This window comes from Microtus oregoni, unplaced genomic scaffold, assembly GCF_018167655.1.
Source record: "Microtus oregoni isolate MIOR12 unplaced genomic scaffold, Mior012 000054F_ref0000373, whole genome shotgun sequence".
Taxonomy (NCBI): Eukaryota; Metazoa; Chordata; class Mammalia; order Rodentia; family Cricetidae; genus Microtus; species Microtus oregoni.
Genome location: NW_024543830.1, coordinates 11,566,502 through 11,585,927, shown reverse-complemented (window position 1 = coordinate 11,585,927; position 19,426 = coordinate 11,566,502). Strand labels below are relative to the sequence as shown.

The window sequence follows — 19,426 nt, the reverse complement described above, 5'->3', positions numbered from 1 at the left end:
GTAGAGATAACCCTCTGCCTGTGGTGAGTGGGAGAGCTGGCTCTGGGGTCATAAGAGCAGGAGAGCTATCCTTGCCCCTCACCAGCTACAGCACTTGAGAGAGTGGCCCCTACACCTCCCCTGGGCAACACAGTAGAGCTGGCCCTGATGGTCCAGGGGTGGAAGAGCCAACCCCAGCTATGTGAAAGCAGAACTGGCCCTGCCCCTTGCTCGTTGCTACAAGGGATGAGTCAGGGCAGTACAAGAGAGCTCACCCTGGTAGTGAGACCAGAGGGGAGTTGGCAGACTGACCATCCCTGCAACTACCGAGGCCCAGAGCCAGGGTTATTATGAGTTAGCCATTCCGACATCTGCCCCATCTATGATCTATGGGAGCACATAAAGGGGCCAGTCCTGCGGTCCCAAAGCTGCAGGATCTCCACAACACAGGGCAACAACAGGATATCCAAGAGAAGTCCCAGTGAGGGCCCAGAATCCATCCAAAACCAGACCTTGAACCAGACCAATGACTATTTGCAGTGAACACTTGCATCAAAGATAAATGGACAGAAGGGTTTGCTACGTGACTCATTGTGTCACACTGCAGCTTGTTTAGGGGGTTACAAAGGGACAGAGAAATGAATGGGATCGAGATTCATGATGTGAAAGACACAAACATAAAAAGAAAGTTTAAAAAAAAGCCAAGTGTAATTTCACTGATGTGTTTTATAAGGAGGGTGGCATTTAATAGGCTCTAATGTAGTAGATGCAATTGATACTCCACTAAATTCTTTTATCTAAGAATTTTCAGAAAAAGGATATTATTCATTTTTATGTCTCTACTCTCTTCTTTCACATATCACAAAGTGTAGAAATATAAATCGCTAGTTGTTTTCCTCTAAAGCCATTGCGGCAAAATGAGTCGTTCTTGCTCATGATATAAAAGGCAGCTAGAGTTCATCTCTAAACAGGATTCTTTCTGAGTGTTAATTTTAAGGGTTTTTTTCTTAAGAATGCCAAGATTTTCATTTTCATATGCTGAAAGTTAAGAAACACTAGAGGTAGGCTGTAGAGATGACTCATTAGTTGAAGGCATGTACTGCTTTTCTAGAGGACCCCAGTGGCTCACAACTGCCTGTAAGTCTCGCTCCGTGGGATCCAGTGCTCTGACCTCTAAGGGCACAAACTTGGCACACACCAGACAAATAAAATAAAATTAAATGGTTTTTAAAAGACACTGTAGAAGCCCAAAGGACAAAGAAAACTAACATCCCTTGCTGTAATAGTTACTTATTGTTTCTATTTGTTTTTTCCTTACCTTCACCATTAATAGCACAGGTAACAAAGGAAACACTGCTTCCCTTTTTATATGTATATTGTATGATTAATTGGCCTATATACAGATAATAATAGCTTGAAATTCTCATGGTTTGATGTTTAATTGTTGGTGTTTGGTAATTTCCTTTCTTACTGAAGCAGATTTTTAGTGGAAAACATATTTGACTGAACTGTCTTTGTGTTTTGACATGATAGAATATGTTCAAATGGCTTCTGAATTGGACCTCATCATGGTTTTAAACATCATTTCTAGTTTTTATTCTTTTGTCACAGCTACTTTCTAAAATAACTATCATTCAAGTGACTTGCCAAAATGTCAGTGCTACAATTCTTGTGTAACAAGTAGAAGCTTGTCTTTTTCCTGCTTTCCTACAGAGTTCTAAGCTTTCCAAGAGTCAACTGTGAATGTACTCAGTCACAGTCCCACTAAATTTATGTTACATTTATTTAACTAATTTATTATGTAATTATGAAGAAATTGAAACGTAAAAACAGTGTTGTTCTGTAACAATATTAGTAGAAAGGTAATAAAGTAGTACGGGATAATTTTCTAGAGCAGTGATTCTCAACCTGGAGATTGAACAACCCTTTCCACAGGGGCCACCTATCAGATAACCTGCATATCATGTTTACATTATAATCCACAACAGTGGAAAAAATACAGTTATGAAGTAGCAAAGAAAATAATTTTATGGTTGGGGTCACCACAACATGAGGAACCATACTAAAGGGCTGTAGGATTAGGAAGGCTGAGAACCACTGCTCTAGGGCTTTACACTGTAATATTTTCAGGAGTAGCTTGATAGTTTGATTTATTTTAAAGAAACTTACAGCGTCTTCTGTGTTAAAAATGCCTGACCAGGCACCAGATCTTGTGACTGCCGCAGGAAGAGAACTTGTGCTGCAGTACTGTAAACTGTTGTTGTTTCCATTGCTGGGTTTGTGGAGATGTACTAGCATAAGTCGAGCACCTTTGACCTCTGGTCATCCCCTGGGCCTCCCACCATCTCTTTCAGCCTTTCTGTGCTCCATTTCCTCAGGATACATACTCCTTAACCTTTGTGATGGAATAGAATCATGTTTTTTTGTTTAGGAAAATAAATAGAAATATTTCATCTAAACTTGAACTGTACCTTTCTCTATATTTTACAGTCACCTCAACCAGAAAACTCAGTTTGAAAACCCAGTGGAAGAAGCCAAAAGAAAAAAGCAGATAGGACAGGCTGAAATTCATTCTGCAAAACCAGGTAGAACTTCTTATTTGATGATTGTAATAAGACATGAACTATACATGATGAGCTAATGAAAGTGAATTTGAACTTTTTATTGCTAAACCTTTGAAACTCAACAGAGAAATTTTTGCCTCTATAAAAGATATGAATCATCTTCTTTACAAAATCATGTGAACATTGTGAGAATACTGAGATGTTTGTCATGATTAAATAAAAAATATAAAATTGTGTGAATTTGAGGTTGAGTTTTAAAGATTAGGGTTTTTTGTTTTGTTTTGTGTTTTATTTTTTGAAGCCTGGCTCAGTATTAGCCCCTTTAGTTCATTATAGCTTCTAAGTGAACTACTTAAGTCCGATATACAGATTTAATCTTCAGGATTCTCTACTAACCTTTATTAATCAGTACTAAGTAAATCTACCAGACTATTTCCCTGTGCCATTGGCTGCCTGTAGAGTTACATACCAAGTTACATATGGTTTTAATGCACCTAGTCATACTTTTTTTTTGAAAAGCTACTCAGAAAGTTCTTGTATGTTCCACCCACCTGTCTCCTTCTTTTCTTCCATGTATCATTACAACCAAGTTCTCTGTGTATATTGTAAAGTAAAGTATGATTCACTTCTGTTGTCCGTGAGAAAAATACTCTAGCTACTCTTCGAAAAACATAGGTGCCTTCCTTACGTTTTACATGTAGTTCAGTAAACATTTCCAGTTTGACAGGTATTTTTGAGCACTCTTCGTATGTCTTATGCTTCACTAGTCCCTAGATATTAAAAATGTTTGCAATTAAGTCAATTCTTAACCCCTCAAGAATTTTCTGGTATATCACTGTCATAAGATGTAGTGAGAATTGTCATTTAAAATTGTGGATGAATGCACTGGCTAAAGAGCAGGCTTAAGTCTCATCATGTAACCTTGTTTAAGTTCCCTAAAATCTTTATGCCTGTTTTCTCATCTATGGGATAATAATAGCATTCTCTGGAGATACCTTCCTCATGAAGGTTTCTCAAGACATTGAAGATATCTCAAGAGGAAGGCACTATTATATTAAATGTGTGTGTAATAAATTGCTTATAGTAGTATTTGCTATGTAGCAATCAGTAAATAATATTCTTAATAAATTATTTCATCATTATGCATGGGTATGGAATCACTGTTATCTGATGAGGATACATTCCAAGAACACCAGTAGATGTCTAAAGTAGTGTTTGCATTAAACCTTACATAAACCTTTTCCTGTATATTCCATACCTCTGATAAATTTAATCTTTCAAAGAGATTTATTTTTTTATTTCATGTGTCTGAATGTTTTGCCTCCATGTATGTCTCTACATCACAAACATGCAGTTCCCACAGAGGTCAGAAGAGGGTGTTGGGTCCTCCAGAACTGGAGTTACAGACATTGTGAGCCACCATGTGGATGCTAGGAACCAAACCCAGGTCCTTTTCAAGAGCATCAAGTTCTCTTAACCACTGAGCCATCTCTCTAGTCCCTAACCTTTTCAATTAATGAAAATTCTTTACTTTTTCTCTTTGATATATCCAAATCACCAGCATCACTGCTCTTGAGCCTTGGAACATTTTGTAAGTAAAATAAGGATGACTTGTATATAGGTACCATGCAACCACAGGAGCTGATCTGAAACCAGATGGCTACTAAACAGCTGTCAAGTGGTAATATATACAGCATAGATACTGAATGAAAGGATGATTTGTATACCAGATGAAATAGAGCAAGGTGGCATAAGATTTTTCCACACTTCTCAGATCAGTATGCAGTTTAAAACTAGAGTTAATTTCCATTTAATATTTTCAGAATTCAGCTGTCTGTAAATAACTAAAAGTACAAAACCCAAAACTGAATGGAGGGAGGTTACATTAGTGGAGTGTGGGTAAGGGGAAGTACTACAGAAAGGCGGTGAAGCGGAGAGGAGGTGGTTGCTTTCCTTTTCTGAAGTTGTCAAGAAATTCCATAAAGACGCTATTCGTAAGTACTCCCTTGTGTCCCCCCAACAAGGGTTTAGTTTTTTAACTTAAATTCTAGCTGTTCCATATCTTCAGAGTTTCTGAAATTTCCTATTCTTCAGGCATCTTTTTACTCTTGTTATTTTTACTTTGTTGTGAGGAAGATATATAAATATTTTGAAGATTGACTGTATAGTTTATTTGGTATAACTGTTTTTGTTTTCAAATATGATTCTTATTTTGACCCAGATGTGGAAAGGTCTCACTTTACTCGGGATCCATCCCAACTTAAAGGAGTCCTTGTTCGAGCATCACTGAAAAAGAGCACAATGGGATTCGGTTTTACCATTATTGGTGGAGATAGGCCTGATGAATTCCTGCAAGTGAAAAATGTGCTAAAAGATGGGCCCGCAGCTCAGGATGGGAAAATTGCACCAGGTAACAAGGCTTTCAGAATTACTGGAAGATTCTTAGTACACTATCAAAAATTATTACAAAGGTGTGTGTGTGTGTGTGTGTGTGTGTGTGTGTGTGTGTGTGTGTGTAAAGAGAATAAACTATGCAAATGAAGCTTGAGATCCTTGTATTAAAATAGTTTATCCCTTAATTAAATATATTGCTAGTTTTAAGGTCTGGTTATTTTTTATAATAGGAAATGATTAAACAAAACATATTTTTATTAATGTTTGTTTTTTGTATAATTTTTTTTCTTCCTTTTCTCAAACATTACTATTTTTATAAAGCTACATATATAAAGTTAGGTTGTCTTGTATTTAATTTCATTTTTAATTAGTATTTGTTAGATATTTTCATATGGCTGACATTGCTTCTGAAGACCTTGGTAGAGGTTCAAGACAAATTACAGAATATCATGTAGATTACACACTGTTTTCCAAAGAGTTTAATGTTCACTGGGGTTTATTTCTATTATTTCACATGCTGTTGTAATGTGAACCCACAATTGGATGACTCAGTTGTTACTGTACTTTTTTATGACAAATATTGTTTGTTACTTTTAATTAAGTTATAGAATCTCTCATATACCTTTCAATGAATTGATAGAAACTTTAAAAATTAAAACCTAAAATAACTGAAAGTTATATTTAACTTATTTTTAAAATTAATGAACTATAAAGATCTTAATCTTAATAGGAAGAGTTTTCTTTTTAATTTTCAATTTTAATCTTTCAACATTTGTTCATGAAACATCATATAGCATAGAAAGGTAGGTAGGTAGGTAGATAGATAGATAGATAGATAGATGATAGATAGATACATAGATAGATACATAGATAGACAGACAGACAGACAGATAGATAGATAGACAGATAGATGATAGATGATAGATAGATAGATAGATAGATAGACAGATACATAGGCAGATAGATAGATACATAGATAGATCGATACATAGACAGGCAGATAGATAGATAGATAGATAGATAGATACATAGATACATAGATACATAGATACATAGATTACATAGATACATAGACAGACAGATAGATAGATATCCAAGGTTTCATAGTATAGTTTCTCATTCACCTAAAACTGTTAGCTAATTTGCATTAAAACTCAATACTTCTATGGAGACTTTAGGAACTTTTTGGAGTTCTTCATTTGGAGGAAAAAAGTTAAAGCTTTGTGTCTGATTTATGTATCCTCTTGGATCAGAAACAAATTTCTACAAAATGACATTTTTAAAAACTGTTTTATGTGTATGGGCTTTTGCCTGCATCTGTGTCTGTGTATGACATGAGTACCTGGTGCCTGTAGAAGCCGGAAGAGGTTATCAGATCCCCTGAGAGTGCAGTTACAGATGGCTGTGAGCTGCCATGTGGTCCTCTGGAAAAGCAGCCCCTGCACTTAAGGACTAAGCCATCTTCCCAGCCCCTACAAAGTTGCACTTTCAACACCATGCACCCTGTTCTTTGAAGTCTGGGCACAACAAACTAAAGTATCTTTATTTGGCAGAAACATTTTAAATAATTATATGAAATAAAAGCAAATAGATGAGATAATGAAATTTTATTTTATTTTGCTGTTGGATAGCTAATTTCAGAAGTCAAGGTGGTATTAAAAAATTGCCAACTGTTGAAATTCTGTGGAATGGTTCTGCAAAGATAAAGACAGAATTAAATCTTACAAGAACTAATTAATTTCACCTTTCATTATCTTAAAACTATATACAGTGGTTATTTTGATTTTGTTGCTCCTGCTTTCTCTATTTGAAATCCCCTATAGTAAACACAAATTTCTACAGAAAACATCCTAAAGTGAAATAACACCAATGAGAGATGTCATTCTGATCTTTTTTGCCTTATACTGGACCTAAGAGACATTTATTAATAGCTTGTTCATACAAGTAGCCAGTAGAGTTATTTTCTTTTGTATGTGCTAAATACCTATTACACTGTACTGAGTTTTGAATAGCCAGTTAGTAATGGCTCAGAAAGTATGCAACAATTGCAATAAAACTTGGAGGGTTTTTAAATGATACACTTGACTTTGAGAAGATTATAACTCTTCGATGTTAAGATAGTTAATAATTGGACATTTAGGAGATATCTCAGTGGTTAAAAAGAAAGCACTTCCTGCTCTTTCAGAAACCACAGGTTGTTCAGTTTCCAGTAGCTTATGACTACCTAAATCCCCAGCTTCACAGAACCCAGCACCCTGTCCTGTCTTCTGTTGTACCTGCACATGTATGACATACGCTTGGACATACACACAGAGAGAGACAAACAAATGAAAATATTAAAATAAATCTTTTTGTTTGTTTTTGTTTTTTGAGTCAGGGTTTCTCTATGTAATAGCCATAGCTGTCCTAGAACTAGCTCTTGTAGACCAGACTGGTTTCAGTCTCATAGAGATCCACCTGCCTCTGCCTCCCAAGTGTTGGGATTAAAGGTGTGCATCACCACCGCTTGGCCTAAAAATAAATCTTAAAAGATGCAGATATATTTTTTTATAACCAAGTCATAAGAGCAAATGCTTGTATTGGAAATCCCTTTTCTACATTTATAACCAATTAGAGAGCTTTAGAATTAAATTTAGTTTCTGTTTTGTTTTTGCCTTTCCCCCAGCAAAAAGATTAACTTATTTGGTGGTTTTGATATTTTAACATGATTATATTTTGTCAGGTGATGTTATTGTAGACATCAATGGCAGCTGTGTCCTTGGTCACACTCATGCAGATGTTGTCCAGATGTTTCAGTTGGTACCTGTCAACCAGTATGTCAACCTTACTTTATGCCGTGGTTATCCACTTCCTGATGACAGTGAAGATCCTGTTGTGGACATTGTTGCTGCTACCCCTGTCATCAATGGACAGTCGTTAACAAAGGGAGAGACATGCTTGAATACTCAGGATTTTAAACCAGGAGCAATGACTTTGGATCAAAATGGAAAACCAGGCCAAATCTTGGCCAGTGACCATCTCAATGGTCCATCAGATTCATGTGAACAGAGAGCATCCCTGGCATCATCAGGCAGCTCCCAGCCTGAACTAGTGACTATCCCTCTGATTAAGGGCCCTAAAGGCTTTGGGTTTGCAATTGCTGACAGCCCAACTGGACAGAAGGTGAAAATGATATTGGATAGCCAGTGGTGTCAAGGCCTTCAAAAGGGGGATGTCATCAAAGAAATTTACCACCAAAATGTGCAGAACTTATCACATCTCCAGGTGGTAGAAGTACTAAAGCAGTTCCCAGTAGGTGCCGATGTGCCTCTGCTTATCCTAAGAGGAGGTGAGTAACAGCACAAGGGACATTTTGTCTGACCATCGCTCTCCCTTCCAGGGCAAGTGTCTTTCACTAGCATATTTCCCTGGCAATTCGTACTCATTTTTCCTGTGGCTCTGTCTGCATGTTTTAGCAGCAGTATCTTTTTAAACTCTGTGTTGGTTATTAGTGGTTATAATTTCTTTACCATGAAGATCTTTATAAAATTAAATTTATAACTTTAATTATTAGAGAAAGTCATGGTACTATGCTATATCAGATAAAATTCTTCCTCTTAATTTAATCTTCTCAGTTGATAACAATAATAGAAATTGACTTTCTCTAGTCAGTGGTGCTTCATTGGGAACTCTGCACCACACCAGAGATTTGAAATGCTGACATTTCTATATATGAGTAAAACAGAGAGATGTTAACCTGTCCTTTATCTTAAACTCTACAACCTGCCTGCAAATGTTGATTAAATCTCACATGCTTATGTGAAAAAAAATGGAAATTTAATTTTTCAAGGTCATCAACTGACATGAACCACTTAGATATTATAAATCTAATTCTAAGAACTAACTACAAAGTTGCATTTCAATAGGCTTTCTTAAGTCAATACCAATGAATAGCTTGTCTTTAGCCTTTCTTATCTACTGACTCTTATTTTTTTTTTTTTTTTTTTGTATTTGAGGCACACATTACTTCTTAGGATACCTTTTCATTTTTTTTTTAAACCCATTTTGGTATCTTTTCCAGGTTATATAGTACAGTATGCTCAGAGTCAGGGGGAAAAATAATCTTTGTGATGGGGCTGAGAAATTGGATCAGTAGAGTTCCGTACCAGCATCTATATAACAAGCCAGACAATCCTTGCATGCCTGTCACCTTAGCTCAGAAGTGCATGGAGACTTCTAGCCTACCCAAGAAAATGTGAGCCCTAGGTTCAGGCAGAGACCTTGCTTCTTCCTCAGAGGAGAAGATGGACTGTATAGAAGGAATACATAGAGGAGGAATCCAGTGCCCTCTTCTGGTCACTATGTGTGTACATTTCTAACTGTCCTATCTTTCACGTCATAAAGCAGACAATTGAAAAACCTTTGCAAACACCCTTTTAGTTTGTTTCAGAGGATCCAGGTAAAAAGTAGCCAAATATTAAAGCAGATAGCCAGCTAGTGTACACAAATACACACACACATACACACAAATGCAAATAGATCTTTATAAGAAATATCTTTGTGAATACTTGAGAGGTTTTTTTAACAAATATAACAGAGACCAAGTTTTGATATTTGGTGAATTGATATCAGTTTGCTGCCTCTCTGCTTGCTACTGTTTCTGTGATTTAAGGAACCTTAACTATCAGGAAGGTTAGAGTGTTGGAGATAATAGATGTTTAATGCCTGATACATAGCTGACACTAGATAGAGTTTATTATTAGGCTACTGAAATTGAAGTTTTATCATAGACATTATTAATGTTTATGGTCTAGGAGTGTTTCCTCTGTTTTTGAATTTTGGTTATTTTTCAATTTTAGGTCCTCGTTCACCAACTAAAACCGCCCAAATGGTAAGTACTATGGTGATCCTCCAGTGCTTTTCCCACATGCTGAAAGAGGTGTTTCATTCCCCTCTGGAAGAGCAGCTTCTTGCTATGAGAATAGCTGTGAGAAGTCAAAGAGAGGCTTGCTGCCCTAGGCTTAGATCAGAAACTCCAAGGAGTTGGTAGAAAACTCCCTGTGAGTATGCTGTGTTGGTTAAGGCTGGCTGATGGAGAACAGTGGGGGCCCAGATTACCAACAGTTCTGCTCACAAGATTGTAAAGTTGGCCACTGAAGAGCCTGAGTAAACATCCTTTTAGGTGTTTTTTTTTTTTTTTCCAGATGAGGCAGGGAAGAAGAAGCTAAATGTTAGGACAGATGGCAAACTATTGGTACATCTTCTTGTTGGTGCCAAGGAAAAAAATAGTAGCTGATTATATTTTCATGGAGACTAAATACCCAGATTTAAATGATCTCACATTTAAGACTAAGCAAAACTTTTGAGCTAAATCTTATGTCAAATGATAAGACTATTAGATTTGAAACAGTGTCTTTTTTATTACTTATGTGAATAACTGAGAAACCTATTTAAAGATCGATATGGAGAAAATAGACATTTAAAATGGTGGTGCCAAGTGCTATTATTGTGAAAGAAACTATACCTGGCATAACACACATTTGTGGGTATTTACATGGATATAAAGACAATTATATTTAAAATCTCATCTTAGTTAATGGTTTGGCCAACTTGAAATAGAAAGATAGTTTCTATGAAAAGACATAGGTTTCTACAGGAAAGACCACATGGTATGAAATAGGTTGATTGCTTCCAACACACCACGTCTGCAAAGTTGCTGTTGAATGGATCAAAGCATAGGAAGAAGGGGCGTCATTTAGAATCTACTTTTTTTTTATGGACTCTCTCTACCATTAATTCCAGTATGAACAGAAGTTTTGTTCAATTAGTTAAAGAGTACACTGTATTTTTCTACATATCTCCCCTTCCTATAGCAATCACTTTTAGCTCTATATCCATTTCATAATGGGTTCCCCTGCAACTATACAGTGTTGATGGTGGAAGGCTCTGGTGACCTATGGTGATGCTAACAGAATCCTAGAGGATGTAGAAGAAGGAGAGATAACTTTGATTTGTTGTTGTACCACAGAATTTCACAATTATTTGGGGATAAACTCACAGTAAAGGTAGCAATCTGCAGTCCTCTGGGTGCATTGGGAACTGGAACTGAATTCAGCAGCAAAGAGGCCTGCTCATGCTTTTCATCTGCATTTATAGTACATGAGACCATGCCCAAAGTGAACCGATTTCGTAAAGGCTATTGACTGAAGGAGTTCCTACAACACCTCCCTCTTGTCTAAATAAGAGAGTTCTAAGCCTAATAAAAAACTATATACAATAAGAACAAATATCAATTATTGTCCAGGAAAAAGAAGAGGCAAAAATTACATAAAAATTAGAATTGCAATCAACATGAACAACATAAAAAAGAAATGTATGCAAAATGTTTCAATAGTTATCCTATCCTAAGGAGTATAAATCTTATATTAAAAACGGCTTGGCTAAGTCATGAGAGGAAAGTAACTATGACTATCTAATCTTCAACCCCATCAAAAACCTGAGAAGGGAAATAATATTACCTGAGTAAACAGGAAATGCAATCAGGCAACTTTCAAAAGTTTCGAGAAATGAAACAGGCAACCAGCTACCTGGACAACCACCCAAAGTCTCATTTGCAATGTTGGGGCAGCTAACTTTCCCTAAAGCCTAGAATATCTGACAGACCATTTTCAGAGGAAGGAAGATTTGAAAAACCATCTTACCCTGTCTTGGCAAGGTTTGGCAGTCTTCTTGCTTGTATCCTGCTTGTGTAGTTTGGACACCATGCATTTTGTGAGTAGTCAAGTCCAGTTTTGCCAAGAAGAAAAAAGCTCCGAGTGGAATGTCTTCAGTGCCTAACATTCTCTCGGAAATAGGTCAGTGCTGCCAAGAACATTTGTGTCTCACATCATCAGAATCTTAAGTTACTTAAATACCATATTCTACAGTTTTTTGAAGTGTTTGAAGATTACCTATTTATGCAGAATACAATCTCTGTACATCTAAAGAACCTGACTAGTCTAACTATATGTATGACAAACATGAATGACTATTGACCTGTAATTTTTAATACCTTTATACCTTAAAACTAAGGCTTCATATTAACAAATTAAACAATCTTTAAAGAAATGAGGACAATAACCTCAAAATGTAAACTCTGTGTGTGTGTATGTATGTATGTATCTTAATCAGAGGTAGAAATATACAGTGCAATATGATAAATATATCCTAAATTGCATCAATATATTAGGCAGAGGTAGAAACATGTATACATACAATAAGACAAAATAATTTTGCATAGGTATACCAATATTATAAACAGAAATAGGAGCATGTTCAATTTAACAAATATAATTTGAATTTATATCAATATATAAGAATTTATACCTATGTAAATTGTCTATAAGTAATAGCTCACAAGTAATAATCTACCTATTATCCCACCTTATCTATTTTCCTTTTTTTTTTTTAAAAGAGATCCCTGAGCCTACTTCATTTCCACCCCTAGCACTATACCACTTATAGCAAACCCCTAATAGATGTCGCTAACCCTGATGACAAACTTTGTTGGGAGAGGGGGTGTTGTCTTCTGTAATTACTTACCCCGGTCATGGGGGCAATGTTATTTCTATGGGATTCTATAAAAACTAAAATGATGGTTAATTTCAAGATTACTGTCCGCTATAATTGCAGATAGTCTCTGAGTAGATGGTAGGGTTTTTCTGAAATTCTTATTTGAAGTTCTGGGCAGAATGTTGTAAGAAGGTGTACCATGTCAGCTAGCCAAGTTGGAATCATCTTGAGTGGTTTTTAATCCAGAATGGATTTTAGTGCTGCTATCCACATAATGGCATCATATCAACCAGGTGGAATCGTTGTTGTGGGGCCCCATATTCTTCCTGAGACTTCAAAGATTGCTGCAGGAAAATGTATTGTTCATTGTGGAAAACTTAAAAGTTATTCATATAGACATAATATTCAACTAAATGTACCATAGAGATAAAAATAGCTATGGGAAGAAGTGAAAGCAGAATTTTAATAGTAGTATTCCCTATATTTTATCTTCCTTCTATTCTACACCAGGTGGCCCCTGATATGAGGCAGAAACTCAGAATTGGATTTATTTTTTTTTAAGCTAATAAGTACGTAAATACTTTATTTCATGTCATTAAAAAAAATCTTCCTTCTTTCTTTCTTTCTTTCTTTCTTTCTTTCTTTCTTTCTTTTTTTTTTCAAGACAGGGTTTCTCTGTAGCTTTGGAGCCTGTCCTGGCACTAGCTCTTGTAGACCAGGCTGGCCTCGAACTCACAGAGATCCGCCTGCCTCTGCCTCCCGAGTGCTGGGATTAAAGGCATGTGCCACCACCGCCTGGCTCTGAATTGGATTTAGAGGATAACCATTGTGCAACTCCAAAGCCAGCTTTTATTTTTAATAAATGATGACTACTATTATATGTTTGTCAATAAAATCTTACCCTGCAGAGGATATTGGTATCATCAGTCAGATTTCTCTTTACTTGATTCTTTTTTGATAGCTATCTTTTCTTCTTTAAGCATCTAGATATCCATGTTCTCTTGACTTTTCAAAAATGGGTATTTTCCTGTAAAGACAAGAACAGAACCCTGCCCCAACCCTAATGATCTTTCCTTACAATCTGTGGATTATCATCTCTGTGGATAAGCTGTCATTTCTCTTTTATCAAGAGGTTTCTTCATTTCAAACCGAATCTTGATTAACTTTGATTGTATCCATAGCTTTTCTCCTGTGAAAAGAAGAGCCAAAACCCTTTCCCAACAAAGCACATCTTCTGCTTTCCATTCTGAGGTCAATACATCCTTGATACACAAGCACTGATTTAATTCAGAAGTTTTTCTATTATCAGTGTCTTTCTGCTGCCTATGTTCCTTTCTCATTAGCATTAAGAAAATTCAAGGTTAATAAAGCATTTGCAGTCTATTTCTGGAGGTATTTTTCATCTGTTTTAGTTTGTTTAACATATCCTTTATAATTTAATTTGATCTTTCTATAACTGCCTGTCCTATAGGAATTGATCTTCTGCCTCCTAAAGAGACCAACTCAGATTCCAAGATTCTGGAGTATTAATAATTACATCTGTACCCATATCCAATAATCCTTCAATTATAATTGCAAAGCCGAGAAGCTTTGGTCTTTGGTCATTTATAGAAGTCTGCCAAAATATACTCTTCCTATTTTCTACTTGAATTTTTGATTCATCCTCCATGTTTATTCTGTCATTTAGAGCAGTATGGTTTTTTACAACAGGCACTGGATTTTCTAATTTTCCTGGAGAGGCATGTCTTCCACAGTGACTGGGAATGACTAGACCACATTTGACCTAGGGGCTTGTAAGAGCCCCCCTGCCTTAGGAGTTTCCTGATGGTAATAGATTGCCTTGTTTGTCTCTTCTTAATCTACATTTATTGGTCCAGTGTCTGCCTTTGCTCTATCTTCTACATAATCCTGAAGATTGAGACCTTCTATTTTTGTTCTTACCAGAAGAAACATTATTTCTAGGAATGCTTTGTCTACAAGATGTCCTATTCTACCACAATACAAAACACTTTGTATTTTGATGTCTCTTCATACCTTTAAAAATTGCTTCTCCTACCCAAGCCTTAGTATTATTGTGAAATGGTTCTACATTGGATGTGTTCAGGATCCATTCATCCACTGGTGCTGATATGACCTTTAAAGGCCCAAATATCTTTTTGCATTCTAAGTTAGCATTTTCAAAAACCAGAGATTCAATAAGTACTCATCTAACTTCTGGATCTGTTACCCCTATTTGTACAACTTTAGTGAATCTTTGTAAAAAGTCATTAAAGGGTTCTGTTGGACCTTATATGACCTTAGTATATGACTCAATTCTTCTTGTTGATTCTTGAGTTCTGTCTCAAGCATTCGAGGCTACTGTATGGCATAGGGATGAGATGTGTTCATTGTAAATAGCTTGAATCTGTGGATCGGCATAATGGCCCTCACCAAGAATTTGATATTGGGAAGCCTCAAATCCTATTACTCTACCTTGATGTTCCAGGGCTTTAGCCTCCTCTCTCTAGTAGCACTTCCACTATAACTGTGGCCATCTTCTAGCACCACACAGACTAATAGAAGCCAACCATGTGGAGTAACCCTATGCTTAAAGCCCATGTCTTTACCAACTCTCTAACAAATGTTGAGTGCATGCCTTAAGATACTACTGCTTGCATAAGATCTTTTAGATCTTTCATACATATGGGTTCCCATTTACATTCTGTATATCCATTTGGGTATTAAGTATTTGCTGGCTTTTCAGAGATAATAACAGGATAAGTAGCTGAAAGTCTTTGGTAAGTCATCTTTGACTCTTGAGAGATACTGACAATGTTAAATCCTCTGCCTGTACTTCCTCTCCTTGCGTATCAATTCTGACAAGTTCCTCAATCAATTCAATTTTTTTATCACTGTCTTGTAAAGCCTGAATCTCTTGACCTGTGAATATTTCTAATCTTTGCATCAAATCAATTAATTTCTGGTTCTCATTCTGCACATGTGATTCCAGGGTTTTAAATTTTTTCATTAATGATACCTTCTCATTTTTAGAGATTATATGGATGGCATGTAGATTGCCTTCCTGGAGGGATGTTGTATCTGCTATCCTATAACTTTTTAATAAATTTTTATTGTCAATTTCAACACTGAATCCTTTCAGATAATTTCTCAGTACCATTTTGCATGGTTTCATAACCCATTGACCATGGATTGAACTTTGTCTGTCAAATTAAGGTTATCATTTTCAATAGTATGCATCCTTTCACCTAACTTCTCATTACTTTACTAGTCTGTAAAGACTGTATCATTTCTAAAAGTTTCTCATTCTTGAGTCTGTTATAAAGCCATTTCTTTAAGGATATAATATGAAGAACAAAACTAATAGCCTCCATGGCCACAAAAATATATGTACCAAGTAGGTCCATATAGCTCTTGCAGAAATCCATCCATAGTAGAAACAAAAAGGTTGTTAAATTCCTGGATGGTGATATTGTCTGCCATTATCTTGGGGTTGGCTTACAATTTTCAAATTTATTTATTTATTATCAAATTAACTCTTAAAATTTTCAGAAAATTGTTGTAAGTTTTATAATCAAGATTGGCCAGCAGGTGTCACAGCTGCAGCAGTAAGGGAGATCCTAGATCAGTACCTGAATTACCTGAGACTTAGAATTACTAACACATTTAGTTAATTACTTAAGAGCAGCACATCCACCTAAGGAGAAAGTTTGAGTTGGGCAGAAGGTAAGAGATCCCAGATCTTGCAGGCAGTCACGAACAGTGAGGCTACTCGCCAGAGCTCGGGTTAGGCATTTGTGGATCTGAACTGGGAATGTAAACCTGTATTCCAAGTGCAGGGTAAGAGCTCAGAGCAGGCAGGCATGGCAGCAGTTGAACCTCAGAAGCAGATCCTAGCTTGGGTTGTGGTGGTAAAATACATAGGCCAAAGAAACCACGGAGGAGTTGTAGCAGGAAAAGGAAACCATGGCGGCGGTAACTCAGCTGCATAGGCAAAACCAAAACACACGGGCGCGGGCTAGCAGGAAATTGCCATGTTGCTGCAGCAGACCAGCCAAGCCAAACTTTGTGCTGCTGCAACAGAGAGGTAGTCTAGCTTCAGAGGGGTAATTCAGCTGCATGAGGTAGGAGAAATTACAGGCATGGATCTAGCCAGGGCCCCACAATAGCGTGGACTCAGGCCATGTGGGCACCAATTTGTTGCTCCAAAGAGTTCCACAATAGCTCAAAATGGAGTATAGCAAAGGTTTATTTATTTGGGAATAAACTCACAATAAGGGTAATGATACGCAATCCTCTGAGTGCACTGGAACCTGGAACCGAATCCACCAGCAACAATGGCCATGCATGCTTTTCATCTGCATTTATAGTACATAAAACAATGCCCAAATTGGGCTGGTATCTTAAATGCTATTGGCTGAAGAAGTTTCCACAACAGCTCTGTCACCTTCCGGCTATCTCACTGCGTCTAGATTAGTGAGCGATACTGTTAGCCCTGCATTCTAGGTGGTGTGGATCTTCTTCTCAACAAATTTCAGGATACAGAACTGATCTCAAACTCTTTTTTTAGTTATTTGTTGAATTTTTTATTTATAATTGTTATAAGAAATCTCTTCGTAGCCAGTGAGATAGATCAGTGATTAAAGGTTCTTGCTCTGCTAGCCTAGCCACCCCCAGTTAGTTCCAAGAACCTACAGAGGAAGGAGAGAACTGACTTCTGAAAGTTCTCCTCTGACCTCTATCTGTACACCCTCATATGATAATGAGAAGGTTCCATGAGGTGCTGAGAAGAAGGAATATTCTTTTATGTTTGCATGGAATGTCTATAGATGTCTGTTAGGTCCATTTGATTCATAACATCTGTTCCCTTATTTGTCTGTTAAGTTTCTGTCTGGCAGACCTGTCCAGTGTTGAGAATGGGGTGCTGCAGTCTCTCACTATTAGTGTGATTTAAACTTTAGAAGTGTTTCTTTTTTTTTCCTTTTTTTTTTGGATTTTTCGAGACAGGGTTTCTCCGTAGCTTTTGGTTCCTGTCCTGGAACTAGCTCTTGTAGACCAGGCTGGCCTCGAACTCACAGAGATCCGCCTGCCTCCGCCTCCCGAGTGCTGGGATTAAAGGCGTGCGCCACCACCGCGTTTCTTTTACATATGAGGGTGCCCTTGTTTGGGTGGCATAGATGTTCAGTATTGAGATTTCCTCTTGATGGATTTTTTTCCTATGACTAATATTAAATGCCCTTCTTTGTCTCTTCTGATTGATTTCAGTTTGAATTCTATTTAGTTAGATATTAGGATTGCTACACCAGTTTGTTTCTAAGGTCCATTTGTTTGGAAAAAATTTTCCCAACCCTTTACTCTGAGGCAATGCCTGCCTTTGAGGTTGAGGTGTGTTTCTTGTATACAGCAGAAGGATGGATTCTGTTTGTATCCAATCTGTTAACCTGTATCTTTTTATAGGTGGGTTGAGTCCATTTATATTAAGAGATATTAATGACCAATGTTTGCTAGTTCCTGCTATTTTAGGTTTTGTTGGTGGTGATGTTATTGTGTACTTTTTTCCCTTTTTTGGGATTTGCTGCTGTGAAATCATCTATTATCTGTTTGTGTGAATGTGGTTGGAGTTTTCCTTCTAGTATTTTGTGTAGTGCTGGGTTTGTTGCTAGGTATTGGTTTAATCTGGTTCTGTAATGGATTATCTTGTTTATCCATCTATGATGATTGAAAGTTTTGCTGGGTATAGTAGTCTGGGCTAGCATCCGTGGTCTCTTAATGTCTGCATAACACTTGACCTTCAGGCTTTCATTGTTTCCATTGAGAAGTCAGGTGTAATTCTGATAGGTCTGTCTTTAAATGTTACTTGGCATTTTACCTTTGTAGGTCTACTATTCTTTCGTTAATCTGTATGTTTAGTGTTTTTATTATTGTATAACAAGGGAACTTTTTTTTTGATCCAGTCTGGTGTTCTGTAAGCTTCTTGTACCTTCATAGGCATAGCTTTCTTTAGATTCAGAAAGTTTTCTTCTATGATTTTGTTGAATATATTTTCTGTGCTTTTGAGTTGGACTTCTTCTTCTATAACTATTATTCTTAGGTTTGGTCTCTTTATGGTGTCCCATATTTCCTGGATATTTTCTGTTAAGCTTTTGTTAGTTTAATGTTTTCTTTGATCGATGAGTCTATTTCTCTATTGTATCTTCAGTGCTTAAGATCCTCTCTTCCATTTCTTGCATTCTGCTGTTTATGCTTGCATTTTTGGTTTCTGATCATTTTCTCATAATTTCCCTTTTCAAAATTTCTTTGGTTTGTGTTTTCTTTATTGTCTCTATTCCAGTTTTTAAGTCTTGAATCATTTCGTTCATCTGTTTGATTGTTTTTTTCTTGGTTTTCTTTAAGGGATTTGTTGATTTCTTCCAATTTTTTGTTTGTCTTTTCCTCCATTTCTTTGAGTGAATTTTTCATTTCCTCTTTAAGGGCCTCAAACATTATTTTTTAGGTCATTTTCTTCTGTTTCATCTATATCTTGCTGTTGGAGGACCACTAGTTTTGGTTGGTGTCATATTGCTCTTTGTGGTGTTCATTGTGTTTTTATCTTGTTTATCCTTCTTTTCCTCTGATTGGTGTAGTTGGGGCTGTGTCTCTGGTGATTAATCTTCCAGGTGCCAATCGATCCATGGCACAAATGGTTGTTCCTCGTGGAGTAGTCAGGGTCATGATTCCAGTCACCCCAGAGGTTACTCAGTGTTCCCGGAGGCCACTGGTGCTTTCTGGGATACTCTGCAATCCCCAAGGTCATTTGGGCCTGCTAACATGGAGGTTGCTTGCTTGGGGCTGCTCCGGTAGAGGTTGTTGGCTTAGGCCTGCTCCAGTGGGTGGTTGCTGGCTTGGACCTGCTTCAGTGGGTGTTCACTTACTGGGGTCTGCTCCTTAGGAGGTCCCTTACTTGTTCCAGTCCTGCAGAGGTC

At 36.9% G+C, this 19,426-nt stretch overlaps 1 protein-coding gene across 4 annotated transcripts in view; it reads left to right on the top strand.

Moving 5' to 3' along the window:
* The window catches only part of Magi3 (membrane associated guanylate kinase, WW and PDZ domain containing 3), a 229,959-nt gene that overhangs the window by 140,000 nt on the left and 70,533 nt on the right, over positions 1-19,426 (top strand). For all 4 annotated transcript variants that reach the window (XM_041637915.1, XM_041637914.1, XM_041637912.1 and 1 more), the window contains exons 8-11: positions 2,470-2,564; positions 4,765-4,953; positions 7,660-8,265; positions 9,776-9,807. In XM_041637915.1, coding sequence (XP_041493849.1) covers positions 2,470-2,564; positions 4,765-4,953; positions 7,660-8,265; positions 9,776-9,807 — 922 coding nt within the window. The remainder of the gene's footprint in view (positions 1-2,469; positions 2,565-4,764; positions 4,954-7,659; positions 8,266-9,775; positions 9,808-19,426) is intronic.